The sequence below is a fragment of the Microtus pennsylvanicus genome, chromosome 2 (genome assembly GCF_037038515.1).
Source record: "Microtus pennsylvanicus isolate mMicPen1 chromosome 2, mMicPen1.hap1, whole genome shotgun sequence".
Lineage (NCBI taxonomy): Eukaryota > Metazoa > Chordata > Mammalia > Rodentia > Cricetidae > Microtus > Microtus pennsylvanicus.
Genome location: NC_134580.1, coordinates 17,212,645 through 17,237,543, shown reverse-complemented (window position 1 = coordinate 17,237,543; position 24,899 = coordinate 17,212,645). Strand labels below are relative to the sequence as shown.

Here is a 24,899-nt window from a genome sequence, read left to right as displayed (position 1 = left end):
AAATCGATGCTCTTGGTTTTCTATCATGTCCTGTAGGGAGATGCTCAGAATCAGTCTGTCCAGAAAGAACCCTTATCAGTTAGCCCAGCAGGGCCTAACCTTACACCATGGGCTTCACTGCCATATTCTTTTCCTTGAGCTTTTTTTGTGTGTGTGTGTGAAGAAAGGGAGACACTTCTCTCTGGAGTTTGAATTTAAGATTAAGATGTCAGGCCCATATTGGTTCATGCTGGTAAATTTTTCTTAAGTTTTATTTTATCTGTATAAGTGTTTTACCTGCATGTAAGGGCACCAAATTCATGCCTGGTGCCACAGAGGCCAGAAGAGGGCGCTGGATTCCTTGAACTTGGAGTTACAGATAGCTGTTGGCTGCCATGTGGATGCTGGGAACTGAACTTGGGTCTCTTGTAGGAGCAACAAGCGCTCTTAACCACTGAGCCAGCTCTTCACTCCCATGTTTATAATTTGTAAACTCTTTTCTAAAAAGGTTGAAATAATTTTTAAGCTTTGAGAGTGGAGTTGGGACTCACTGGTAGACTATAGGCTCCACGGGAGTGGGAGCTGCTCTTGGCTCCGTAAGAGTCCTCCCCAGTCACTCTCTACTTTGGGCTTTGACTTAGCCCTGGTCAGACAATTTAATATTTGGGTTCTTTGTCTTTGCCACCTTGTGGTACAGAATAAAGTGCTGTGGGAAGCTTTCAAGGCTCCCTTAGTTCTGTGACTGTTTAATTTTCCTCAAGGTAAGTGAATGTTAATGCAGAAATTGTCCTGAACTCAGATGAGAGTTTTAATGCTGTGTGAGAAATATTCTCTCACAGTTTTTTCCAGAAAGTAACTTGTGCACCTGGGCTTAGAACAGCAGGCCCGCAGTCTTTGGTTAGAGAAACACACACAGTGTTACCTGACGGCCCCAGGCTGCTCACTGCTCAGCAGACCATTGTGTGCGATGCTGTTTCCTTAATTGAATTAGTGTTTTGGTGGACTTCACATTTATATAAGTTTTATAATAGATTTTATAATCTTCAGTTTTCAAAATCACTTTATTTATAATTTTTTCAGGAGATAAATCTCCCCCTAAACTTGAACCATCAGATGCATTACCTCTTCCTTCAAACTCGGAGACTAATTCAGAACCACCAACCCTCAAACCAGTAGAACTCAACCCCGAGCAGAGTAAACTATTCAAAAGAGTCACATTTGATAATGAATCACATAGCACTTGCACTCAGAGCGCACTGGTAAGCGGACACCCTCCAGAGCCCACCCTCGCCAGTAGTGGCGATGTGCCGGCGGCGGCGGCCTCCGCAGTGGCGGAGCCATCAAGCGATGTAAACAGACGCACTTCTGTTCTCTTCTGCAAATCGAAAAGTGTAAGCCCCCCAAAGTCTGCCAAGAACACTGAAACCCAGCCAACTTCTCCTCAGCTAGGGACCAAAACCTTTTTGTCTGTAGTCCTTCCGAGGTTGGAGACTCTACTGCAGCCAAGGAAAAGGTCGAGGAGCACATGTGGAGACTCCGAAGTGGAGGAGGAGTCCCCGGGAAAGCGCCTGGATACAGGTAAATGTCAGGGGCAGCTGCCTCTCCAGGGATCTGTTCATATGTAGCCATGGTACTGAGCTTTTGTTTTTGAAGCATTCTCATTTCTAGAGATGAAGATAGACAACATGGATTCTCTTTCAAAAGCTGTGAGCTGTTTTCAGGCAGTGGCCATTCAGCCTCTTGGCAGCACAGCAGCTGGGTATGGCTGGCCCTGCCCCTCCTTTGTCCCCTTTCTCCTTTTCTGCGTTTATTCACACATCAAGTGCAACTTTGAATGTAGTTTGGTTGAGTACCTTTAATATTGTGTACATGTATGTGTGTAGACTGTAACCTGCCAATGGTCACACCTGACACTTAGTAACCCCAGCGTGTGTGAGTGTCTCCTGAGGTCAGTTCCCACTAACCCAGGGCCCTAGATTTGAACCTGAACCATTCCTTCCTGAAGACTGCTTTGGCCGTTGGGTACTATGAAAATAATCTGTCATTTCATTACTTTGCAACATTGGCTTAAGGAATATTTTAATGTTTCTCCAGGTTTTTTTTAATCTTTTTAGTACATATGCATTGTACTACTAAAGCCTGATATAATCACACTCAAAAAATATTTCTCATTTACTGCTAAGCTTATTTCCTTCCAATGGAGACAGACCTTTAAAAAAATGCTGAATTAGTTTATTTCTGTATTTGGTTGGGTTGGGACATGCTATAATGTGCACACACTTGGGAGTGGTGGTTGAATAGATCTAGAGAAAATGAGGAGGGGGGTTGGTTATCTCCTTTCACTATGTGGGATTCAACTCAGGTCATCAGGGTTAACAAGAGAATTCACCCACTAAGCCATCACCTAGGCCCTACTATTAAGCTGAGATGTGTTTCATTTCCCAGGAAGTTGCCATGTGTGCCTATACCAATACCATCTCCATGAAAATTCCTTGTGTTGTGCTTGAATAATGTGACATGGCTTTCTCACAGCCTTCTATCTGACCCTCAGATAAAATAGTGTGAAAGGGTGGTGTTATAGTTCTTGAATAGTTAACTGTCATTAGACCTTTTGGTACCAGCATCAGATTTTCAGCATTTACTTTCTGTTAGAAACTTTTGTTTTGGTCTTGGATTAAAGCTTGGTTATTATTCTCTGTCATCCTGTAACACCTAGATAAGTGTCTTAAGTTACTATTGCTGTGAAGAGAAAAGGAAGCATTGAATTGTAGCTCATGGTTTTAGAGGGTTAGGGTCCATCACCATCATCACCATCATGCCGGGGAGCATGACAGCAGGCAGGCATGATGTTAGAGGATTAGCTGAGAGCCTACATTTGATTTGTAAGCTTGAGAGTAGTGGGGAGAGGAGAGAGAGAGCCAGGAAACAGGAGAGCGAACTCTAACTGGGAAATGGCCTGGACTTTTGAAGTCTAAAAATCCACTCTCAGGGACACACCTCCAACAAGGTCATACCTATTTCTTCCCAAACAGACCAACTGGGGACTATACATTCAAATATATGATCCTACGAGGGGCATTCTCATTCTCATTACTATATTCTACTCCCTGGGTCTCTATAGGCTTGTGGCCATAGCACAATGCAAAATGCATTTAGTCCTATTTAGTACGACTTCAGGAGTCTAAATAGGCCGGGCGGTGGTGGTGCAGGCCTTTAATCCCAGCACTTGTGAGGCAGAGGCAGGCGGATCTCTGTGAGTTCGAGGCCAGACTGGTCTACAAGAGCTAGTTCCAGGACAGGCTCCAAAGCTACAGAGAAACCCTGTCTTGAAAAACAAAAACAAAACAAACAAACAAACAAAAAAGTCCCCATAGTCTCACAGTGTCAACAGTTTAGAGGTCCAGAGTTTCTTCTGAGACTCTTGGTAATCTCTTAATTTTAACAAAATAAACAGATCACATACTTTCAACATATAATAGTATAGAACACACATTAACATTACTTCCTAAAAGAGAGGAAAGGGGGTATAGTGAGGATATACTGGGCCAAAGCAAGCCTTAAAACCACCAGGGCAAACGCCAAATCATATAGTTCTATGTGCAGTGTCAAAGGCATTAGATGGCCCTTGCCTTCCAGCTGTACTGACTGCAAAACACATCTCTCTCATGGACTGGTTCCATTCTGTGTATGCAGCTCTCCTTGGTAGACATCCCATGACTTGGGCAACTTCAGCTTCTTGAGCTTCAACACAATCCAGGCCTCTCTTTTACAGCTTCGCACATTATTCTTTTTGGACCTCCCCATGCAGGGATTCCTCTGTGCCACACACCTGATCTCAGTGGCTTTCCTTAGCAGAAGAGGAAGTGTCCGTGGTTCCTTTACTCTTGTATCCTCCAAGACTAAAGTCAACCACCAAACTGAAGAACTAAATTAGGCCATCAGCTTGGGATGAAACCTCTCCCTGCTCAAATAACATTGGCATAAGCTTTGTTTTGTTGTTGCTTTTTAGGAACAGATAAATCCTTAGCCTTCCCCCCCTTTTAACCCCACAAGTTGTAGATTAGCTGAGTAGAATCTCATCCTAAGGATACCACTCACTTTATTCCATTTCTCCTTATCTTTCTACATAAGCCTTGGCTCCAACATTAAATTTTGTGGTGTCCTTGTTCTCTTCAAACTGTATTTTCTTTTTATCCCACTTGCTCTTTTTTTGTTGTAGACATACATAAGAGTGATTACTAAAAGCTATATAACAGTGTCATTGTTAGGTGAAATTTCTGTCCCAAGACTTAGTTCTACATTTTAATTTAGTCTCAGGCTGGTTTTAGTACAAGGACAAAAGCAGCTACATTCTTTGCCAAAATATCATAGAATGATCTTTAACCCAGTTGCTAATGTTATTTCCTTCTGAAACATCTTGAACTGGGCCTCTGCAGTCTACATTGGTCTCAGTACTACTGTCTTCCAAGCTTCAACTAGGGTGCCCATTAAGCCCTACTTACAATGTTCAACCCCTTTTCTTGTCCAAAGTCCTGAAGTTTTCTGAATTATTTCAACAAGCAGCATGGTCAGGCCTGTCACAGGAATACTCCACTCCTGGTCCCAGCTCTCTCTTAGTTACTTTCCTCTTGCTATAAAGAGTAACTTGTAAAAGAAAGCATTTAATTTATTGTTCATGGTTCCAGAGGGTTAGAGTCCATCACCATCATGGTGCTGGAATTAGCTGAGAGCTAATACCTGATCTGCAAGCATGAGATAGAGAAAGGGAGAGCTAACTGGGGATGACCTGGACTTTTGAGCCTGAAAACCTGTCCCCAATGACACATCTCCTACAAGGCCTCTTCCTACCTCTAATTCTTCCCAAATAGTTCTACCAACTTGGGACCAAGTATTCAAATATAGGATCTATTTGGGGTCTATTCTCATTCAAACCACGACTAAGGAAAATTGTAGTCAGCAGGGAACAACAATTGGTCTTGCTGACAGTGAATTCTGTTTTCTGGAGCCTTGCCAGGTGGTCAGGTCAGAGAGTTTAGAAGAACAGGCTGGCTTGGTATTGTCAGTGGACTATTGACATCCCTTCATTCTTCCTGTCTCTGTCTGTTGGGTTCCTGAACTGAAGCTACACACAGAAGAGAATTTCTTGCTAAAGACAAGAAATTGTGATTTTTGTTGCAAAATAACTCCTTACAATTTTCTTTGTTTCTTTCCTTTTTTTTTTTTTGATATAGGATTTCTCTGTGTAAATTCTGGCTGGTCTGGCCTGGCCTGACTGGCCTGGGACTCCTTAGTAGACCAGGCTGACCTTGAACTCTGCCTCCTAAGTGCTGAGATTAAAGATGTGTGTCACCACCACCCAGCCTTTTGTGTGTGTGAGGCTGGGGAATCCCCCCTCCCCCCCATGCACAGGTACTGCAGATTGATTGAATCCAGGGCCTTGTGGCAAGTTGTTTACCATGGAGCCCTTTTTATTTTATTTTTTTACATTTATTGTGTTTGTATACATGCCAGAATGTGTGTGTAGGTCAGAAAATTCTCTCAGCCATGTGAGTCCCAAGGAGGCATCAGACGTGTGTAGCAAGCATCTTTTCACTGACTTACCCTGCAGACCCTTTTTTAAACATTTTGAGCAGACTGGCCTTGAACCTTTCCAGTAACTTAACTAGGCCAAAACTCTTTAGCATCCTACCTCAGTTGCAATTACAGGCCTGTACTAATAGGCCCAGCTAATTTGTTATTTTGTACTCAGCAATTTTTTAAGCATTTATTTATTTATTTAATACATATGAATCCTCCATCTGCTTGTACTCCTTTATGCCAGAAGAAGGCCTCAGATCCCACTATAGATGGCTGTGAGCCATCATCTGGTTGCTAGGAATTTAACTCAGGATCTCTGGAGGAGCAGCTCTTAACTCCTGAGCCATCTCTCCAGCCCATGTACTCAGTAATTTTATAGAAACTTTTTTTCAATGCTCTCTTATTTTGATGAGTTGATAATAACATTTTAAAATTCAATAAAACCCAGTTTCTTTCTTTTTAAAAGTAATGATAATTACTATTATTTTTATTTTATGTGCATTGGTGTTTTCCTTCATGTATGTCTGTGTGAGGATGTCAGATGCCCTGGAACTGGAGTTACAGACAGTTGTGAGCTGCCATGTGGGTGCTAGGAATTAAACCCCGGTCCTCTGGAAGAGCAGGCAGTGCTCTTAATCGCAGAGTCATCACTTGAGTTCCCAATAAAACCTGCTTTCTATGAAGTCATGAAGTCATTTTAATGTGCCACTGGAAGTAAAGATTGATGCTAAAGTTGTTTCACTTCTTGGGAGTTTGTATAACTATAGATTTTAGTTTTTCCTAGCCATGTTTAGTGAAAGACTCTGGTGCCTGTTTGAGCTCACTGGAAGTCCTGTATTGCTAGTCATGGAATGGTGTCCTCTGGTGCTAGGAGATTGCTCAGTGAGCATCTCAGTACCAGGTGACATGTGTGCACAGGATGGAGTGGAAATAGCTTTCTACCTCCTCAAGGCTCACATCTATTGGCAGCAGAGTCTGTTGACCCTGCAGGACACTAGCTCTCGCCACGTAGCTGCTGTGCAGAGCCCTTGTTGTGTACTTGGCATTTTCTGCCAGGCTGCCCAGTTGGCCATATGGGCTCTCCTAGACTATTTGTCACCCGTGGGCTGTTAACCATGGAGTTCATGAGATGTTACTTATTTGCACATCTGAGTGAAGTTTTTTTGGGTTCTCAGTGATAACGGTGAGTCCCAAGCAGTCTTAACTATAGACCTTTAGTACATGTGACCCCAGTGCCTTTGATCCTGACTGAAATGGAGATTTCTGCTTTCTTATTCCAGAATGGCAGTAGATTTCAGTGGATGCATGGTGAATTCCTAAGCGCACTCCTGAGCAGCCGGGAGCCTTATTAGCACTAAGATCTGACCCTCAGGAGCAGGAGGCGTCCACTGCTACATCTGCCTGGCCCATGGTGGGCCAGGCACGGGCTGAATGGGCCCATCCTACCATCGGTGCTGACTGCGCCTCCTCCTGAACCTTCTGGTGCTTTCTGCGCACCTGGATTTCTTGTTCCAAGTTGCAGTTCTTCGCTGTTTGAGGACTTGGAGTATTCAGAACCTTCTGATCTTTTCCAGGTTCATCTGACACTGTGAACTTTTAGGGAATTCTCTGGTGCTCATCATTGCACTGCAAGATTCCAAGTTAGATTAAGTACGGACTCATTTATTTTAAAACTACCCACTCAAGGGCTCACTGTTCATGCCTGCGGGACAGGCAGAATGTGGGCAGTGCAGAGCATGGTGTGACTCATTTTATGGGTACCACATTTTTTGGAGCTGGCTCTGTGCGGTAAATTCTTTACTCTGACTGCTTGTTTATTTCCGTCATGGACCCTCAGGCCAGGACCTGTGTCACATCTTATTTTGATACTCATGGTGTGGAAATTCTCAATGAAATGGGTGGTGGTGGTGAGCAAGCTAAATGTCTTCCATGGCCGTAGACTGTTGAGGCAGGAGATGTTTTCTGCCCTTGCAGTCAGACTAAATGGTTCTCACTGTTTTCCAGGTTCTCAGTTAACCACTAATTTGCTTGGGTAGCTCACTCTTTGGATCCTAATCCTTTTCTCTTAACCTCGACTTGGACTGGAGTTCTGCTAATGGCCTCTTGGAATACAAAGCCTTCGCTGCCTCCTTGCCTTGCTCCTAGTTTTTGAGGATCACATTGGAACCATCTGTTGAGCCGTCCTTTAAACAGACACTCAGACACCTACCCTTGGAGGAGCTCTCTATCCCTGGCCAGCCCACCCCTCTAAGTCAGCCCAGCAGTGAGAGGAGCTCTGGTGCCTGAGCAGACGTTTCGGCGCCTCAGTTCTTCCTGGTGGATAGATGTGAAGGAAGCAAGGAATGCCTAATCTGGCAGAACCTGCCGTAGCTTGGACAACATAATCCAGCAGTTTGAGCCACATCCTGAGCACGTCCAAAACTGGCCTATGATGACTGGGGGCTCTGGTTAGGGCAGCCTGGGCTAGGTGTCTGAAGGGACTATATATACAGCAGTGGCTAAAATGGGGCCTAAATAGAGCTCCTTACTTGGTTGTTAGCATCTTTTATTTCTTTGTTCTCTTCCTGATTTCCCTTCTTTTTCAGTTTCTCTTGGATTATTAAGCAGTTAGCCTTGTTGGTAGCTGTGTAAATGCCTGCTGAGCCAACTGAGAAGTCCTGCTGGAATTGTCCTTGAGTGGGCGTTTTGGCCTGGTCTTTGGCCTGTCGTGGCCATGTGCAGCAGTGTCTTCATAGACCATACTCAGGAAATGCAGGTGGTGGGTGGGTGTTTGCTGTGCTTTTATTGAAAGGTTGACAGATGCACCCATTGTGTGGTTCTTTGGGAGGCAACAAAGTAAAGTGTCATCAAGGATAATAGATAGTTCTGCTACCACCCTGATGGTATTCTTAGCCTGGGGCATAGTGTTCCACATGGGACATAAGCTTGTTGATGTGCAGTAGGTGGGAACAAGTTGGAGCTTTGAGAAGCATGGTCCTGTGCTGTCATGTTTCAGATGAGTCAGTGGTGGGAGCAGAAGCAAGGATGCACACGATGGCCACACTCTCAGACACATCTCCTAGGCCATGAGGGGCGGAGAGGCTAGTCAGTCCTGCTTACCAGGCCTGATATTCTTACTTGGCTTCAGCCTTGTGGGTTCTTGGCATCGTGCAGGTTGAGAGTCCAGGATAGAAAAGATCGTGTCCTTACTCTGCTACCTGCATGCCTCAGCTTTACAAGTAGACCGCCTAGAACTCTTCCCTGGGCTGTGGGTGTGAACTTTTCAGAGTGGAGACCTAAGCACCTCAGGGGGTCCATTATTCTCCACTCTGTGTACCCCAGTTGTCAAAGGGGAGCTTTGAGAGAAATGGTGGTAGTTAAGTCTTGGTCTGGACCTGCCTTGGGACTTAATTGCAGCAGCACATTTGTGGTATCCCCTGGGCCCGAGCAAGGGGTTTGGGCTCTGCCTCGGCCTTTGTAGACCACAAGAACCCTCTGCAACATGTGCTTGGGGATCACTGACTCTGTCCAGGAGCCATCTCATTTTTTTTGTTTTGATTGTCAAGGGTGGCGGGCGAGTGTGATGTTAGACAGTAAGCCTTAGTGTTAGGCAGGCACTTTGTTCCCCATTCTGCAGCTTATGAGAGAGGCAGAGAGGCTTACACCTGACTTTGTGTCAAAGCCAGGCAGTAGCTGTAAGAGCTGGGTCTCTGGCTCACATTGCCTCTCAGGACATGTCCAGGGCCTTGAAGCCCGCCCTCGTTTGGACCATGAGAACATCCTTGTTTGAGCTGCGGCACCCTCTGGAAAACAGGCCTGGAGAACTGCTTTGTTCACTAGGCCCCAGGGGTCTTTCCTGGGAGCTTCTCAAGTTTCACAGTGGTTGTGCCAGCTTCTTTTCAAGGTGTTGTATGTTTTTATGTAATGTGTGAAAAACTTTCTGTAAACTTAGGAGCCCAGATGCAGTATGCCTTGGTAATTAAACACTTGGGAAAACTAGAGAGTCATTCAACCATATTTTTTCCTTCTTAGAATTATAAACCTTAGTTTTTCCTCTTCTAGGGCTGGTTAGGCCCTGACAAGGTACCTTGCTGTGACCGTCCTTGCTGGGAACACCAAATCTACATGGGCTGTGCTTCTGGTGCCTTCCTAGGCCTTCTTCCTAGGACAGATGACAGTGATGGCACCTGCTTGTCTAAGACCTCACAATCCTCTGACCTGCCTGCTGCTACCCGCTCAACCCAGCAATGGCAAATATTCTGGACTTGCAGTCTTCTCTATAATTATGGGTCCTGGAGCAAGGACTCTGCCCCTCTGTCAAACCATCCAGGTTGGGAGGGCTGCCTCTGTGTTGAATCTGCTCACCCAAGTCTGAGTGTTGCTTCCCCTACCCCCACTCCAGGGCAGCAGCATATTCCACTGCCTCCTGAGAAAACGAACTCTTGGGCCTTAAGGCCCTTTAAGAGTAGGGTATGACTTCTTCCCTGTCATGTGCCTTCAGTGCTCTGCCAGTGATAGGGACCTGCTTGTCCAATAAACAAGAAGCTTCTCAGAGGCCTTGTCAGCATAAGCAGGTCCTTTTCACAACCTTGTAATCTAGACAGTCACTTCAAAGATTTCTAAGAAAATGTAAGTTTATGTTTTATTTTGGAAATAGTTTTTTACACTTTTAAGGATGTGGGAAGATGGGCATGTATGAAGAAAAAGTGTTTCCAGTCCCCCATTTCTGTCCCCTTCCCTGTTTTAAGCTGGTGCAGCCAGAAGGAGCCAGGCACAATCCCCCTGATTCAGGGAGCTCTGTGCAGGGACCAAGGTTGTGCCTTTTCCTACTGACTGAAATGGAAGTTAGTCTTCTGTGGGAAGAATATGGTAGTTGCGTTGACTCAGATTTGTCTTATTAAAGTACTTTTCAAATATCAAGATGATGTGGATTTGTTTGTCCAGACATTCATTTATCTGGCCACTACACGTTCAGCTTCCTATGAGGAGGTGGGAATGTTCTTCTTGGTGTTGCAGGGCCAACGTGCATGCTAAGGCAAGTGCTCTTTTTTTTTTTTGGTGTTTTTGTTGTCGTTTTGCTTTTAAAGCTTAATTTTCTATTTACTATTCCCTAAAGTTCCACAGGTATCAATGTGTATTTGTGGAGTATTGTAGTGTTCCACCTCTCTAGGGTACTGGAGGGTCCTTGTCTAGACACCACTCATTCCTTGTAGAGTGGACAGTCCGACTTTGTTGGAAGCTCACAGAAGTGCATGTGATGTGTTAATTTGGGGAGTGGTAACAGATTCTTTTTGCTTTGCACTCGTGGAAGTTGTTGAAATTACTTGTGGAGTGTGTGTAGAACTTCCTTGACTGTTGTTACTATGATTTGTTGTGCTTATTTCATTCAACAGTGTGTCTGTCCATTAAGGTCATCGGAATGAGAATAAAGATACTACTGGTTTTTCTGAACAAAGTGTTCTTTGTGGGGCTGGAGATGTAACTCAGGTGGTGGAGTGCTTAGCTGGCATGCTTTGATCTCCAGCACCACATGAACCAGGTGTGGTAGGAGGTTGGAGGCAGGAGGATCAGGAAACCAGAGCATCCTGAGCTCTTTGAGACCCTGTTTTACAAGAGCAAAGTTATTTGGAAAATATATTCTAATTTTAAAGAAGGCGGAAGTGCATGAATAAATTGGGCTAGAGCTACTACTTTGGGGTAGGTGACTGTGCCACTGTCTGCTTCTTGTGTTCCAGGTCTCACCAATGGCTTTGGGAGTACTAGAAGCGAGCAGGAGCCGGGCAGTGGCTTGGGGAGAAAAGCTGCGCCCCGACGGCGCTGTGCATCTGAATCCAGTATTTGTTCCAGCAACAGCCCACTCTGCGACTCAAGGTAGGTCCTGTCCTCCAGCAGGGTGTGTGGCTTTCATCTGAAAACCACTTGAGAAAGAAAGGCTGTTCTGGTATCTAGTTGATGTGTGTGCCTGCTATTCAGGGCAAGTTTCTTCTGAGTCAGAAGAAAATCTATATAAAAGGTTAATCTAAGTTAGTGTATAATTAACTTGCAGTTTGTACTTCCCACTCCCCAAATCTTTCTCTTACTGAGACTGTGGTCTGCATAGCCCTGCCTGTCTATTCTTAGGTGGCCACTTGTCAGCTAGGTTAGGTGGCTCAAGCACCCTTACTGGAACAGGCTCACTTGTCTTGGGTCTCCATACCCTTGGCAACTCAGCACCTGATGTAGGATGAAGCCACAGGCATGGGGCTCTTGACTCTAGTCTCAGTTTGACTCATCTCTGCTTCTTCTCCCGAAGTTTTAGTACACCCAAGTGTGGGCGAGGGAAGCCTGCCCTTGTGCGAAGGCACACACTAGAAGACCGCAGTGAGCTGATATCTTGTATTGAAAACGGGAACTATGCAAAGGCTGCCAGGATTGCAGCTGGTAAGTTGGGGTACCCTAGTTTTCTGGTGGGCATTTTGGAATACAATGGCTGGGGAGGCAAGGTCTCCCAGAGTCTGGTCTTGGTGGCTTAGGACTGAGTCAAGCCCCTGCATTTGAGAAAAAGTGTAAACTTAAGCTTATTTACCAGAGGTTCGCAGTACAGGGTTTCAGGCATATCGTGGGCTACACTGTATAGACAGGCTGTGGGGAGGGAATGACTTTGTCATGCTAGGATATACTTGGTTCTGAGTAATTCCTGAACACCACAGCAGGATGGTCATTCCCAGTTTGAGGCCACAGTGTAAGGGAGTGGTGTAGCAGAAGATCTGAAACAGCAGAAGCAGCCCAGCCACTAGTGAGCTCTTCCCTCTAAGAGATCCTCAGACTGAAGAGAGCGAGCGCCTATCTCATCCCAGTTTATATTCCTCTCTAGTGCTGGGATTAAAGGTGGGAGCCACCACCACCCGGATCTGTTTCTGCATTGATTAGGCTGGCCTTGAACTCAGAGAGATCCACTGCCTCTGTCTCCCAATCCTGGGATTAAAGGTGTGTGCCACCACTGCCTGGCTTCTAGTGGCTTAGTCTTACCTTCTGGTCTTCATGCAAGCTTTATTTACTAAAATATAAATAAAATATCACTGTAGAGAGGAACCTACTGGGCTGATGCTGTTCATACTTTTCCTGTCAGAGTGGGCCAAGCCAACTCTAGGGATAAAAGCACCTGGTATTGCCTGAGGCATGGGGCTTTGATGGGGCCAGATCTCTGTGAAGGCACCTGTGCTCTGTGTGTCAGAGACTACAGGGAAGCTAGTGTGGCCATATGGGCTGCAGTGACTGTGGTGGACACGCTGGAGGTTCTGAGCATGGAGAGGCTAATGTGCTCTTTTGCTGCTGTGAGGCGGAACCAGGGGCTGGCTGGACACCTGTTACCAGCAGTTTTCAGTGAGGGTTGCACACGGTGGACACCTGGGATGTGTCTGGGGCTGCCGGTGGACTCTGAGACTTGGAAGAGCAAGGTGGTGGTGGAGCAAGCCAGGACTTGGATTTGGGTGTTTGGTTGTGTAACAGGCATCTGGTACATGCCAAGGACCCCATCCCTAGAGTTCAAGTGTGGTGAGGTAATGGGGAGGGGACCTGGAGTCATAGATAGGCCTTAGAGCTGGGGAGGTAGGAGATAGGGAAGCCTTTGATAGACTTCTAGACCTGTTCTTCACAGGAGGAAGTGAGGTAATCTGCCTCTCCTAGACCGAGATGGTGCCATAGGACTGTCCTGCTCCAGCAGCTACGGAAGCTGGGGTCTGGGTGGGGCTTTTGTCAGCCCTCAGGCTTTGTGGCTGTGCTGGGTATGTTGGGGGTTCTCCTGCTGGTCCTGATTCTGGGGTTCCCCTTTTTCTAGAGGTGGGACAGAACAGCATGTGGATTTCCACCGATGCTGCCGCCTCTGTCCTGGAGCCCCTGAAAGTGGTATGGGCCAAGTGCAGCGGCTATCCCTCCTATCCAGCACTGGTGAGTCTGGAGGCTGTGAGTAGGATGTTTTGGTGGGACCTGGGGTGGGGTCCCAGTGCATGCTCTGTACCTTGCAGTTCCTGTGCTGCCAGGGGTTATGGTTGTCGTGGCTTTGGAGGCAGGTGTGGGAGTGGCTGTGAGCTTGTAAGGCATGTGGCCCTGAGTTTGAGAATGCTCTGAGTGACTGGAACTTGTCCTTGGCAGATCATTGACCCCAAGATGCCACGAGTGCCTGGCCACCACAATGGTGTCACCATCCCCGCCCCACCCCTGGATGTGCTGAAGATCGGTGAGCACATGCAGACTAAGTCTGAGGAGAAGCTGTTCCTTGTTTTGTTTTTCGACAATAAGAGAAGCTGGTGAGTGTTGTGTCTACAGCTCAGGCAGAGCTGGGGTCTATTAGCCCCAGGGCTTGGCTTGACCCATGCTGAGTCAGGTTGTCTCCAAGTAGTCTGTGTCTTGGTCCTTGTCTAAGAAGGGCACTCACTGTTCATTGACACCATGGGGATTGAGGAGTGCTGCTCACTTCCTGCCTGAGAGCTCCTGTCACTTAGTACATCCCAGAATGGCTCAGGCTGTCTTCATATCTTGTTCCAGGTTCCCTTGCATGGACTGTCTGACTACTGTTCTGCTAGGACACAAGGGTCACTCCCTTCCTGGAGTTCCCTGTCCATCTCCCCTATCCTGCCTTCACTCAGAGCTACTGAGGGACCCCTATTTTGCTATAGTTCACATCCTAAGACAAGTGTTACCTGCTGACATCTTGACCTTATTTAGTTGAGTCCAGACCTTTTTATGTGGCCTTTATGACTGAGAGTGCTTAGGACTAGGAGGTCCTTCATAGCTCCCCGTGGAAACTTAGCAAGTCCCCTTTTCCTCCCTGCCCTGACTGTCTGGCAGCTAGTGTTCATCAGTGAGGCTTATACTTGCCGGTCCTGTTTCTGGAGTCTGTTCCTCCGTCCTAGAATGCCTCCTTACTGGGTTCCAGGGTTCACTCACCTATGTTATGTGCATACATCTGTTCTGCTTTGTCCCTTGTGCATATGTGTGTGTACCTAGGCTCACCTTGTGTATTACATATATGTGTATTCTTGGGCTTGTCCAACTTATCCCCATAGCCGCTTGGATATCTTTGGGAAAGAGGGTTGTATCATGATTTTTATGCCCCACCTGAGTCCAGGTAATGGATACCCTGTGCACCCAAGCCATCCTGCCTGAGGCCCAGAATGTAGGGAGATTGGGTTGTGTACTGCCAGGTTCCTTCTTATGCACAGGGCCTGGTGGTTGGTCGCCCATAGTGAGAACGGGTTGGTGGTTCTTATGCTCTCTCTTCTCTTTAAAAGGCAGTGGCTTCCCAAGTCCAAGATGGTTCCTCTGGGTGTTGATGAGACCATCGACAAGTTGAAAATGATGGAAGGGAGGAACTCTAGCATTCGGAAGGCCGTGCGGATTGCATTTGATCGAGCTATGAATCATCTGAGCCGGGTCCATGGGGAGCCAGCCAGTGACCTCAGTGACATTGACTGAGGTGGCTTCCAGCAAAAGGCAGTGACCAAAGCCACAGTCAGCCAGCCGGGAGCCTTGTCTATAGTGTTGATAAGCTGTACATGTTTGTATATTGTTCAGAACTTAACTTATTCTGATTTTCTAGGCGTAGTTCTTTAATTCTTTTTCCCCAGGGAGGGGGAGGTTTCACTTCCAAGTTTTCTATGAAACCATCTTGTCTTGGCGCTTTGCAAGTGGGGCAGGCGTGTTCCGAGCAGTGCGGTGTGGGTCTCCCACTGGTGGTGCGCGGCCTCACTTACTTTAATCTGTAGTGTTTTTTTTTTAAAGACTTTTGAATGTTTAATAATTTTGTAGATCATGCTCTTTACACAGAGTACCGCTTATTTAATAAGACGGGATGTAAATTTACAATGACAAATGTGTATTTTAAGAAAGAAAATGACATTATTTTGAATGGTACTTTGTGCAAAGAGGGAATAAATTTATGCTGTGTGCATCACTTGCAAATCACCAAAAATGTCCCGCCAGCTGCTGCCGGGCAGGGCCCGTTCTCATCGTCCTGTCTGCCCTGAGTCTCCTGCTCCGCCCTGACTCCTGCAGGCGTGCCTCCCAGCGGGTTATTTATTGTAGAAAGTGTACTCATTTGCTTTATAATGAAAAATAAATTTGCAAAGGTATATTGATATGCATTTTTATACAGGCACATAAAATTCAACTTTGGTGTGGGAGCAGAATGTGTTGCGTGGTTATATACATGACTGGCCTGTGTGTACTTTGATTTTGTAACTTGTAATCTTTTGTTTACAATGAGGGGCTTTCTGTAACTTGTTTTAATTTAGAACACTTTGGTAGCAATAGATCTTTGGATACATTTTTGTATGGTACATGTGATGTATATAGAATTAGTACTTTATTTTTATTTTTAAGAGGTAAAGCATTATGTTAGGGGGGAAAAGGCAGGGTGGGTTTCCAAATTTGCATTTTTATATTAAAAATAAAGTGAAGATTTGGACAGTGTGGCCCTCTCATTCCTGCATCACTAGGAGGCTGGGTGAGCTGTAGCCCGAGGTACATGAGGGCACTGGGGCCTTGAGAGGGTGGTGTGACCAGGTAGACGACACACTTGACTTAACAGTTCACCTGGGATGGCATTATTTATTATTTTGCCTAATCATATTTTTATTTTAAAGCTAAATAGTTACTAAAAATTTAAAATGTTCTTTTAAGTCTACATGTTTGTAATATCTCCATAGAAACTTGAAAATAAAAAGTCTTCCTTTGGTAGTTTTGTCCCGTGTTTGGCAGATGCTCATATGCCCAGCATCCCTTTCTACCTCTGTGAGGCAGACTGGGGTGGCCCGAGGCCTCAAGGCTGGCATGCTCATGGTGGGCAGACGCTGTTGGCTCTCTGCCTGGTTTCTGCTGCTCCCCATCCGACCTCCTGTTGTTGAGTCTGGTTTGAGCTGTGGTTGACCTTTGCCCTGGGACAGTCTGTGGGGTGGAGCTGCTGCAGGAGTATGGCTTGGGGTGTCCTAAGACCGAGAAGGGTACAAGTAGCTATCCTGGGTTTGAAGCCAGATGTTATTCACCATCCCTGGTTCCGGGGAGCCAAGGCCAGATGTCCCCTCCTGGGTGATTTGTCTGAAATCTTCCAGAGCTAGCCTGGCATTTTCCAGCTCTCATTTCCTGTCTCTCCAACCCCCTTTTCCCTGTATCATCCTGTACCCACTGTGGTGTCTGGCCACTTGTTCCAGTCTGTTCAGAACTTGCCCCGATGTCAGTACTTCAGTAGTTATCCGGTAGCCTAGGTGACTGGTCACCCGACTGTCACCCTGAAGCCCACTGGGTATCATTAGCCCTTGAGGCAGGAGTGCGAGCAACCTCTTGGGTGCTGACTGAGTCCCGGAGAGTGTGTATCTTGAGTTGGCCATCATGGCCCTGGTTGTGTAGTGCTGGGGAGTGTGTTTTGTGTCTTAGGAGGCCCCGCTGTCCTGCCACACTCACAGCCTCAGTTGTGGGACTGGGGATTAAGCTGCTTTTTAAAGAACTGTTTTTTTTTTTAAGAGTAAATTTTATTTTTTTTTCTGCCTCCTCCCCATTTCCCTCCCCCTCCTCGCACACATCGCCCCCTACTTCTACTCCCCTATCCCTCTCCCCCTCTTCCCCTAAAGAACTGTTTTTTAATTGATTTTTTTTTTCTTTTAGTTTTTTGAGATAGAGTTTCTCTGTGTAGGTTTGGAGCCTGTCCTAGAACTTGCTCTGTAGACCAACCAGGCTGACCTCGAATCAGAGATCTGCCTGCCTCTTCCTCCCTAGTGCTGGGATTAAAGGTGTGCACCACCTCCCAATTTGAATTCTGATTTTTAAAGGAATCTTGAATTCCATGTGTGTGTACAGTGGGCTGTGGTCGTACCACCTGCATTTTCCTCCTGTCACTCTTACCATATCCCCTGGACAGGCCCATGCCCCTCTCCCAACTTCATATCATTGTTTTTGTAAGCACACTAATTTCAATCAATACTGTCCATATGTGCATGGGTATGGGGCCATCTGTGGAGCTTGGAAACCTTACCAAGGGGAATCATCATCAAAAAGTCTTCATCCTTCAACAGCCATTAACTGCCAGCAGCTCATCAGTAAGGGGCAGGGCCTGCAGATCATCGGCCTCACCTGTGCCGGCTTTTGCTGGTTCAGTCTCAGTGCTGGTTTTGTCAGGCAGCTACAGCTGGCTGCTGTAGTGTGATTCAGCATGTCCAGAAGACACCGCTCGCAACACTCAGCTTCATCTCTTCCAGGATGTTCTCTGAGCTTTGCGGTGTAGAGTGTGTGGTCCTGTTTCGGGCTGAGCACTCGGTCTCATCTAGGTAACCAGCTGGTTAGTGTGTTTCTCCATGGACAACTGCCCACTGCAAAGAGACGTGGCTCTGCCTAAGACTGAAAGCTGCCCAGGTCCTGGGTCAGATCCATTTCCCGTGGGTCTGAAATGAGTTGTTTGTGCTTCTGTCTTGGGGTTTTTATTGCTGTGAAGAGACACCATGACCATGGCCACTCTTCTTTCCCTTTCTCTCTCTCTTTTTTGAGACAAGATTTCTCTGTATCCTTGGCTGTCTGTAAACCCGGCTGTCCTCAAGCTCACAGAGATCCGCTTGCTTTTGCCTCCTGAATGCTGGGATTAAAGGTGTGTGCTACCACTGCCGGTCACAGCAACTCTTATAGATTATAAATAACATTTAATTGAGGTGGCTCCCTCAGTTCCAGAGCTTCAGTCCATGATCATTAGGATGGGGGAGCATGGCAGAATGTAGTAGGCAGATGTGCTGGATCTGAGCGTCCTTCATCTTAACTCTGGCAATGGAAGTTGACACTCTGTACGGTATCTTGAGCATAGGAAACTTTGAAACCCGCCCCCACAGTGACACTTCCTCCAAGGCCACAGCTTCTAATAGTGCCACTCTCCGCGGTGGGGGGGCGAGGGCGCATTTTCTTTCAAAACTACCACAGCTTCTCTTAGTTTCTGCCATGTAGAGAAGAGGAGCTGGCTTGAACCATGCCGTCTTCATCTTTCTCCGTCATGCACTTGATTCTGTGGGAATGGGATCATGACACTTAGCACTTAGTTGCCTCCTGAATTAGCAAAATTGCAGACCCAAGACGTCAAACTAAGATGCTGTTTATATGAAAATTTCAGAGTGAAACTCAGTATTATGTGTACTAACTTGAAAAGACAATTTTTCTTTGAGAGATGCAAAATAGACCATACATGAGCCATGAAGCCCACATAGCTCGGGCCACATGCATTAAAAGCAACAATAAAAAGCTTAGATTTCTACGTAGTTTTAAAAATCAAGGGGCTGGAGAGGTGGCTCAGTGGTTAAGAGCAATTGTTCTTGCACAGGACCTGGGTTTGATTCCCATCTACCACATGGCAACTCAAAGTTGGCATCCAATGACACCTTCTGACCTCTACAGGTTATCAGGCACCCATATGGTACCCATCCATCCGTAAAGGCAAAACACCCATAAAATAGTAAAAACAATTTTGGAAAAAATGTGGAAAAAACAGCATTTTTTTTTTTCAAAAGTGACTACAAACAAAATTGGTTGTGGCCTCACCTCAATAGCATACCCTTGTTGCAAAGCTCCACCGGATAGGCAGGAAGTCAAGATCAAGCCAGTGGAGGGATTGGGGCTGTGACTGCAGGAAATGTTGAGCGGTGTTGCTCTTGCCCTTCCTTTATAGAGACTGTTATGATGGATGACCTGGAGCAGCCATTTTCCACCGCACTGAGCGTGACAGAGCCACGAGACAGTGAGGCCCTGTGGCTGCAGTGGTCATGCAGAACCTCCCTTGGGCCTGAACGTTTGTTTGTGATAGAAACATTTACACCTTCAACCCACAGTCATTTTTCTTTACAATAGTTCAAAAACAAGGAAAACAAAGCAGGGCAGTGGTGGTCCCGCCGCCGCCTTTAACCCCAGCACTTGGGCGGCAGAGGCAGGTGGATCTCTTGAGTTCAAGGCCAGCCTGGTCTACAAGAACTAGTTCTAGAATAGCTAGGACTATTATACAGAGAAACACTGTCTTGAAAAACCAAAAAAAAAAACCAAATCAAAACAAAAACCCAATGACTTTGTGACTATCTTACAGCAGGAGGGACAACTGGCAGTGGGCCCAGGGCAGGGTCAAATGCCTCACCTATGGCCCAGCTGAGTGTATTTAACTTGCTCTTAGTTGGTGTAACATAGATGAAGTTCATGGTGAAGCAGAGCTTTGCCTCTTGCGGTGGCTCTGGGAACTTTCCTTCCTCCATACTGGTCAGTGGGGTTCCAGAAAGCTGACAAGGGCCCCACCAAGGCTTCTTAGAAGTTCCCAGATCCTGCCATTTTCTGAAACTCGGTCACCCCAGCTACTCTCCTCCCTGCAGACTGCTGGCCAGAGGTTCCTAGATGACCATATGGGCATTTGGGAGTATGAATTGGTGGACACTCAGTTTAGGGTTCTGGGCCCAAGAGTGAAGAACCCCAGAACAGAGAACGGAAGGCTGCCACAGATGAAGCCTAGCTGGGCCCTGGCCTTGGGGCTTCGCCACCTTACACTTCTGAATATCAGCATCATTATTGCAGAAGTGATTAATAGCTTCAAACAAAAAACATTCCGCCTCGGTCACCGCAATAGAGATGAGTGAAGCCTGTGGAGGAGATGCCATTTAATTTGTAGATCTGATTAAGAGGCATCGGAGGAGTGTGGGAAGTAGGGTGTCCTCACCACAGAAAAGGTGAGGACAGTGCCTCATGGTGTCCCGAGAGCTGACCCTAAGGGTCCGCCACCACGGGTTGGATATGTCTGGTAGTCAGGGATGAGCTGGCAACTGGACTCTTGGTCCGTGGTATCTCGGGGACAAAAGGACAGACGCCTTCTGCCATGTCATTCATTGTATACACCTTTCATTACAGTGGAATGCCAGCCTGTAGCACAAGTTTTAATTGGTCTTAATAATAAAAACCCAGAGTCAAATAAGTGTAAGGGTTAATGCTGAAGATCAGAGAAGCAGAATAGCCACCCACTAGAGTTCTTACCTCTACCGATGCTCAGACGGCAGAGATGATCCTGTCTCCATGACTCCTCAGACCGAATGCTTTCTCTACGAACCCTCAGACTGCATCCGTCTCTACGAATCCTCAGATTGCCTTTAGCTCCTGTCTCCTCCCACCTTCTATTTCTCTCTGCCCAGCCTTATCACTCCTCTCTCCACCTCCCTAATGCTGGGGTTAAAGGCATGGGATCCCAATGGGATTACCTTTGTGTGAGCTTTGTTTCTGTTTCTTGTGTAGCTCAGGGTGGCCTTGAGTTCACAGAGATCCCTCTGCCTCTGTCTCCTGAGTGCTGGGATTAAAGATGTGTGTCACCACTGCCTGGCCTCTGTGGTGGCTTAGCTCTGCACTCTGATCTTCAGGCAACCTTCATTTGTTAGATTACAAACTATCACTACACCAGCCCTTAGGCCCAGAGCCTCTTCATGCTAGGTGGGACTACCAGGAAAGCAGTTTGCAACAATGATATGCCATAAACCTTGCTCCAGAGGTACCTGGGTTCTGTGCTAGTGTGGCTGAGTCCTGGGGAAGGCTTGCCCGACTACTTCCTCTGCTGAGCGCTCCAAGCAGAGCTGGTGGGGAAGCAAGAGTATTTATTGGCAGTGAGATGAACCCAGGCCTTGAGGCAGTGCTAAGCACCCTTTGTGGCTGGCTGTGCCCCATGCAGCACCCAAGCTTGACTTGCTATGGGTAGGTAGAGCTATGGTGTAGCCCAGTGGCTTGCCTTAAAAACTTGTCATTTAAGTAGAACTGGGGCTCAGGGTGCCACAGCCTCATCTCCGTATCTGCCCATGTACCCAGGAGACTCCGAAAGACTGATTCCTCAGCGGTGCCAAGTGAAGCTCTGGTGTGGCTGTGGGGATATCCCCCAGGTCAAAGCTTAATGAGAAAACAGGATGAGGCCTGGAGATAGAGGGCTCAGGTGCAGGCAGGTGCCAGACCCCTCCCTCCCTCATCAGTGGCACCAGCTAGCTTCCTTTGGAGCCGCAGTGGATTTCTTTATTTAGTCTAATCTCCTCCTTCCTTCCTTCCTTCCTTCCTTCCTTCCTTCCTTCCTTCCTTCCTTCCTTCCTTCCTTCCTTCCTTCCTTCCTTCTTTCCTTCCTTCCTTCCTTCTCCTCCTTCCTTCTCCTTCCTTCTTCCTTCTCTTGGTTTTTCGAGACAGGGTTTCTCTGCAGCTTTGGAGCCTGTCCTGGAATTAGCTCTTGTAGACCAGGTTGGCCTCGAACTCACAGAGATCCACCTGCCTCTGCCTCCCTAATGCTGGGATTAAACCACCCAGGCCAGTCTAGTCGTTCTTAAAGGGCTAGAAATCAGTACTTCCTGCCCGGTTTCAGGTGAGACAGTGGGAGGACTGGCTCACTTCCCACTTCTGAACTCTCGTGCTTCGTGACTGGGCTTGCTGGCAGGGCTGGATGGTGATGCTGGGGCAGGAGCAAGGGCCTTTGCTTGGAATGTTGCTGTGGAGGCCTAAGGGAGGGGCAGGGATCCTTGCCACATGGTCTCTGGGTGCTTTATATAAACCCCCAGCACCCCTATCCCTGATTGGCTCTGTCGTCGGCCTGATCATTCCTCAGTGTTGGGGGTTCTCCCCAGCTTCAAGAAGATGGCCGTGTGGGTAGGTTAGAAAACCAGGGCCACAGGGATCTGGGAACTGACCAGGGAGGGAGAGCCCTTGATCGTGCTGGGAGAAGACAGGGTTAATGAAAGTCCTTCTGGTAAGTTCTGCTCTGGGGCTTGGGCAGCAAGAGCAAGAACCCTCTATTATCCCCCTGGGAGGGCCTACCGTATCTACAGCTTCATGTTCTCTAGGGACATGCTTGGGCCAGAAAGTTTTAGGAACTCAGTCTTGCAGCTTCTTAGCTGTGCTTGGGTGCAGCAATCAGGGTTGGCCCTGTGATGTAGAAGTGTCTTTATCTATCTGTTGTTTCATTGGTTGATTAATAAAGAAAACTGCTTGACCTGATAGGTCAGAACATAGGTAGGCGGGGAAGACAGAACAGAATGCTGGGAGGAAGAAGGCAGTGAGGTAAGACGCCTCAGACAGACACCATGCCTCTCTTCTCCAGGGAAGACGCGATGGAGCCAGCCTCCAGGTCAGACATGCCCAATCTTTCCCGGTAAGCCACCACCTCATGGTGCTACACAGATTATTAGAAATAGGTTAATCAAGATGTGAGAGTTAGCCAGTAAGAGGCTATAGATAATGGGCCAGGCAGTGTTTAAAAGAATACAATTTGTGTGTTGTTATTTCGGGTGCTAAGCTAGCCTTGTGGGAGCTGGGTGGGACGAAAAGCAGGCCTGCAGCTCCATCTACAGCCCTGTGGTCCCTTCCTACACTTAGCTCCTCTCTAAGGGAGCCCTTGTTTCTGAGCCTCTCACCTTGATGCATCTCTTGCTTTTGCCCCTGGCCAGTGCCTTCTCAATCCCTCTGGGTGCAACTGTTTCGGTTCCTGTGCCAGCTGGAGATGGGCTTGGCCTTTCCTCAGTGTGGGATTAGCACTTACCCTGCCCTAGGTGTGTGGCTCACTTAGCTGTACTCTCCGAGGCCTTCTATGGCCCCTCTATGGCCTATGGAGTCTTGCTGTACCTGGCTCCTGGCCTCATTGTGTCCTGTCCGACCTGCTCAGCGAGTCCTGGCTAGTGGTTATCTTATATCCCTTCTCAATGCCAGTGTGCCCATCTTCCTTTGTGTTGGGAGATAGCTTCATAACCCTTAGAGAGCTATCCCAGGGGGCCATAGGTGAGAGTCCTTAGTAGGTAGACACAGTCCCTCCCAAGCCCAGGTGGATGACAGTATCTGCCTGTGTGAAGGCCCTTGGTGAATGGCCCCTGCCTGAGCATTCAGGAACTCTCCAAATAGCTTGCCAGGAAACCTGGTGTTGTGAGGATAGCAGGACAGCTGCGACCAGGTCCCCTGAAAGAACTGTGCACCCCTAACTGCTAAATCATATATCCTGCCCCAGTTTTCTTTTTAAGACAGTTTCTTACTATTTAGCCCCGGATAGCCTGGAACTCACTCTGTTGATTAGGCTGTCCTCAAACTGCCTCTACCTCCTGTGTGCTGGAATTAAAGGTATGAACCACCACTGTCCAGCACAAGGACCCAGCACCTACATGGGAGTTTAGAACCATCTAGTTGCAGGAGATCTGACACACTCTTTTGGTCTCTGTAGGCACTAAGCACACGGGTGGTACTCATGCATACACACAGACAAATACTTATAAATATAAAATACTAAAGTTAAATTGTTTTACTTTATTGTTAATAAAATAAACATTTGGACATGTAGCTAGATTTTCTGCTTGTCACAAGAATACTGTGTTTCAAGAACAGGATGTATGTTGAGGTGTCATAATTCATGCAATGTATGAATGTTGTTGTTTTCAAGACAGGGTTTCTTTGTGTAGTCCTGGCTGTCCTGGAATTTACTGTGTAGACTTGACTGGCCTTGAACTCACAGAGATCCGCCTGCCTCTGCCTTCTGAGTGCTGGCATTAAAGGCCTGTGCCACCACTGCCTGGTGCAATGTTTAATTTGTAAAAAAAAAAAAAAACACCAAAAATACCAAAAACGTCATAGAAGTGTTTGGCAAATGTTGAGCAGAAGTCTACCAACAACTTGGAGAGATTTTGGCTACACCATTGTTCTCTTTTGGTTGAGACAGGGTCTCAGTGTGCAGCCTTGGCTGACCTGGATCCGCCCATCTCTGCTTTCCAAATGCTGGGGTTAAAGGTATGTGCCACCACAGCTGGCTCACAACATGCTTTTGGAGCGATAGAGTTAAATGCACCAAGGAGAACGTCTCACTGAGAGGTCACGCCAAGTGCAGGGTGGTGGAAAGTCCTGGCCATCCTTGTCCTATAGCTGTTGGGCTGATACAAAAGCCAGGGCAGCACTGAGATCATTATGAACCCCTGCTGCTCTTTTTAGTTATGGGGCCCATGCCCATCAGGAACCTGATTACAGTAGGTAGGGCTAGAAGCTGGGCTAGGCTCCACGGGCCAGCATCTGTTGCCTATTGTCAACATGTTGTGTCATGTGCTATGTGGGTTTATGGAGATTTGAGGTATGGATACCAAAGGCTGTGAACCTGTTGCCCAGATTCTGCAAAGGGTGGCTCCATCTCCCTGAAGCTCTGTGGTAGTCCCCCAGCTTCTCCTTGTGGTTCTTGGGGGGGGGGGCTATTCTACTCTTGGCCACTGTTGACATTGGGAAAGACCTCGGTGGCTGTTCTGAGGAGCCCTTGCCTAGGCCTCAGTAATGGAGACTCAGATGCTGCTGCCTCCTTAAGCTATGGCCCCCTCAGGGCAGTAGGCTCTGGGAAGAATTCCAAGAGC

General features: G+C 47.1%; 1 protein-coding gene across 3 annotated transcripts in view; it reads left to right on the top strand.

The window, feature by feature from the left end:
* Brd1 (bromodomain containing 1) overlaps positions 1-15,984 on the top strand; it is a 48,253-nt gene extending 32,269 nt beyond the window's left edge. The window contains exons 8-14 of one of the 3 annotated variants that reach the window (XR_012909598.1): positions 1,060-1,370; positions 1,453-1,557; positions 11,271-11,406; positions 11,828-11,955; positions 13,352-13,461; positions 13,666-13,820; positions 14,805-15,984. Coding sequence is in view for 2 of the 3 variants with exons in the window: in XM_075960269.1 (XP_075816384.1) it covers positions 1,060-1,557; positions 11,271-11,406; positions 11,828-11,955; positions 13,352-13,461; positions 13,666-13,820; positions 14,805-14,988 (1,211 nt within the window). In the remaining variant the exon portion in view is untranslated. Of the gene's footprint in view, positions 1-1,059; positions 1,558-11,270; positions 11,407-11,827; positions 11,956-13,351; positions 13,462-13,665; positions 13,821-14,804 lie in introns of all 3 variants that reach the window. The other 2 variants (XM_075960270.1, XM_075960269.1) reach the window with 2 other exon arrangements.
* The last annotated feature ends 8,915 nt before the right edge of the window (positions 15,985-24,899 follow it).